A 4069-nucleotide genomic window follows, 5' to 3' on the forward strand; every position below is an offset into this window, starting at 1 on the left:
TTGTGACGGCAGTTTTCGGAATGTCTGCAGGGTTAACAGGAATTTGATGATAGGCACGTGCTAAATCAAGTGTTGAGAATATGTTCTTTCCTGAAAACATTTGAGTGCAATCCTGAATATGGGGTACGGGATAGCGATCCGGAATTGTAACGGCATTTAAGCGACGATAATCCCCGCACGGTCGCCATTAGCCTTACGAACCATGTGCAGGGGGCTTGCCCAAGGACTTTTTGAAGGCTGAATGATGCCTTTTGATAGGAGAAAATCAAACTCTTGACGTGAAGCTTGAAGTAATTCTGGAGATAATCTTCTAGGTTTGGAGAAAACATGAGGTCCTTTAGTTTCAATGTGATGGAAAATTGTTGACGTTGGTGGCCTCTCAAAAGTTTGCGAAGAATTCGTCAAGCTAGGGTAATCGGCAAGAATTTTGTCCAATTCTAAGTTACCCATCAAAATATGAATGCTAGTACTGAGCGGGTTCACATTAGGAAGTCTACCGCAAGAATATAGTTTTGTTTGTCCATCAATTAAACGGTTGTTTTTAACGTCTATGAGTAAGTTGAACTTTGTGAGAAAGTCAACACCTATGATGGGTTGATTGACGTCTGCCAGGATAAAAGGCCAAGTAAATGAGCGACGTAAGTTTAAATTGATGGTCAAAAGTTTGGTGCTATACGTTGCAATTTTAGTGCCGTTAGCGGCAGAAATCCAATGCAGCTGGTATTTTGGCATGCTGACTGTAACTCTTGGGAATGACAGATAAATCGGCTCCGGTGTCAATTAAAAAAGTCAGCTTTGAGGATGAATCGGCCAAAAGAATTCGATTGATGTGGCGGTCGCAACGTTGGCCGGCAAGCGATCGCCGATCTAGTTTTCCGACTGCCGGAAATTGCACGGAGAAACACATTTTCGTGCCTTGGAACCAAAATTAGTATGGTAGAAACAGATATTGTTGCACGGTTCTTTATACGGTCGATAGCGTCCACTAGATCTATTACGCCTACTGTTGCGTTTGGAATAGCCTCCTCGTTCACAGGAACGCTCACGGCTGTTTTTGAGGGCTAGCGACAGTTCATTTACCTGCTTTGTCAGCTCTGCAACTTGCTGTTCAATGGGAGAGGTAGATGCCGTAGCAGCATTATTTATGTGTGTTAGAGTTGTGAGATCTGTAATTTTATCAGCTACAACTGCTAGTTTTGGAAGATCATCACTTAAGGCAGCAAGAATACTTTGTGTATTTTGCGGGAGTCGAGATATCCATAGGGATTTCAACAAAGGTTCTCCAACGGTCTCTCCAGCGAGGTTTCGCATACGGCAAAGTAATTGTGATGGGCGTTGATCGCCAAGTTCTAGCCCTTGAAGAAGTGTACGTATCTTTGACTCCTCACTTTCAGAATGCAATTCAATTAAGCGTGTTTTTAGTGTATCATATTTGCCAGTCACAGGTGGGTGTAAAACGATATCCCAAACGCTATTGAGAATATCAGATTCGATTGCAGATATCACATGATTGAATTTCGTGGAGTCTACAGTGATTCCGGCGATATCAAACTGGGCCTCTAGTTGTGCAAACCACAAAGTAGGGTTGACCTTCCAAAATGGGGGCGGTTTGACGGAAACACGTGAAATATTAAGATCGTCTGCGATGGGTTGTGGTGGAGCCATGATTCACAAAAACAAATATATATTGCCAATATGACACAAATAAATACACAATAATCAGTCACTAATAAGTTCACATACGACACTAGTACAAAATAAATAAAGTTAATGTAAACATTAACGTGAGAGAAACACTTTTGCAGGTAAGCTATCCGAATATAAGTAATACTAAGAATTTGCGTGGCTTACCTCCGAATTATACGAGAAATATTTGCTCAGTCAGCAGCAGATTCAGCACAACACAATTCACTTATAGAAAAAATATTCCGAAAAACTTATTTTATGATATGTAACCACGTCGTGCGGTTTATATGGAGATCACTTCAAAGCACTTTGACGATTTGCATGAGACACATGATAATTCACAAGCACGTTGTTAAGCAGGCACAACTGTTTTTCACACTATATTGCTGATGACACGAAAATAATGATGGATTACGCTAGTAGTTTGCATGAACAGAAATAATTTTCACTTCATAGCACATTATAATCACAGAACTTGAGGATGCAAGCAGGTTACAGGAGGCACGTGTTCACTAACTTGACGAGTCACCATTTATGGCTGTTGTTAATGGATGCCATTTTTGATTGCACGTTGAATGTTAACAAAATCTGACTCGGTAATATTAACATTTATATTTAATTCTAGGATGATATATATTTTAACATATATTCATTTATACACAATCACATTGCATGTAGTTACAAGATGAGCATTTTCAGTTCGCAAGTCCGCATGAGTAAAAATCAAGAAAGTCATATTACAGCTACGATAACATCACGGAGGGAGAGAGAGGTGAGTGCGTGCTTCACCGACGGCAGTCAGGAACCGAGTAACCAGTTCGAATTTTCCTCCAGAGAGGATGAGGGAGAAAGCTGGTAGCGCCCTCTCTCGGGGCAGCGGACAAATAATAATAACAAAGATTTCTCCACAACTTTATGTATGGCAAAAATCCATTTTAAGACTTGTCTTTTAATATTTCATTAAACATGTTTTGATAGTATGCTTCACCTTGGTAACAGTCTTAACGGTGGCCGACACAAAGAAAATCTGCCATTCTAGAAAAAGAAAAATTTGAAAAAAAAAATCTGAGAAGAAATTAAAGGAAAAAAATTCAAAAAGAAAATAAAAAGATAAAAAAGAATTTTGAAGTCAAATACAGATTCTGAAACAGAAAAGTGTTTTTGCTTAACTTGCGGAGAAGCCTACAGCAACTCTAATGAAGAAAAAAGATGTAATGCTTAGTTTGCAAAATGTGGGAACAAGCTAAACGTGTGAGAGAAAACAATCTATCATTATTTGTGTCAACTGCAGTTCTGATGAAGGCTTATTTTAAATCTGATTGGCTAAGAAATTCTACCTTTACTTTTTCTTTATATACATAAGCGGCTAAAGTGCGTGTCGCCGATAGTTTATAATTGCCACTCGGGAAAATGAGCGCAGAAATAAACGTTTCCACGGTTTTTAATTAATATCTCAACCGATTAAAGTCGTACGAAGATGTATTCGGAGAAATTTTTAGAATCCGAGGATACGCGTCTCAAATTTCAACTCGGGGCTGTTCCGCAGATATTCGAGAAAAATAATTTGGCACGTAGCCAAATCCCTCTAATAGGGAAAACCCTAGAAAGAAAGTGGAAAATGTAGAGAAAACGTAAGGGGAAATTAGTTTTTAATTAATTTTTCGGCTAATTAAAGTCCCAAGAAGACGCGAATGGTCAAAATGGCATGCCACGGACCTGCGGAATCCAACGGTGGGCTTCGCTAAGCCCGGGAGCCAGCCGTTTCGGAGGAGATGATGTTACTTCACCCCATATATGTATGCGGCTTAAGTGTCTGTTTGTCGCCGATAGTTTATGTTTTGCTTGCATAACTGCACTAGCCAATGGGGTAAAGTTGCCACGGCTTAGGGTTGTCGTTTCATTTGAGACGTAGACAACTTCCTGTAAAACTTGCCTTTGCTATGACCATCAATAAGTCTCAGGGCAAACGCTTAAGCGTGTTGGCATTTTTTTTTACCTGAGCCTGCGTTTGGACAGGGTCAACTTTATGTTGCCTGTTCAAGAGTTTGTGAAAGAACAGACGTAAAATTAAAAATATTGGATGGTCCTCTGCAAGGCGAGCTTAAAAATGATGGAAAGATCTACACAGAATGTTGTGTACAAAGAGATCTTTGACATGTGAATTAACATTTCATAAATCGAATTTATTGATTGAGCTAGCGGTGGGCTCTTAAGAAATGTACCGCCAGTGGTTTCCTTCATTGTACTTTAAGCAAGTAGAAGCGGGAAACCCGTGGGGCAGTGAGCAAAAGGGCGTCCGCGCCGCCTGCCCTGGGTAATTCAGTTTAAATTAGCAGACATCTTTGCACAAATCATTTTAAGTACAATTTATAATATCTAGAAC

General features: G+C 39.8%; 1 protein-coding gene across 1 annotated transcript; it reads right to left on the reverse strand.

The window, feature by feature from the left end:
• Positions 1-867: 867 nt before the first annotated feature.
• LOC146999548 (uncharacterized) lies at positions 868-1665 on the reverse strand. Its single transcript, XM_085810300.1, has one exon. The coding sequence runs from the start codon at positions 1663-1665 to the stop codon at positions 868-870; it is 798 nt and encodes a 265-aa protein (XP_085666426.1).
• Positions 1666-4069: the final 2404 nt, after the last annotated feature.

The sequence above is a fragment of the Stegodyphus dumicola genome, chromosome 1 (assembly GCF_044657685.1).
Source record: "Stegodyphus dumicola isolate Sdum_Otavi_A_Nest chromosome 1, ASM4465768v1".
Classification (NCBI taxonomy): domain Eukaryota; kingdom Metazoa; phylum Arthropoda; class Arachnida; order Araneae; family Eresidae; genus Stegodyphus; species Stegodyphus dumicola.

What these genes read in the sequence shown, in the direction of transcription:
- LOC146999548 (XM_085810300.1), bottom strand. Translation starts at nt 1,665, where the DNA reads ATGGCTCCACCACAACCCATCGCAGACGATCTTAATATTTCACGTGTT.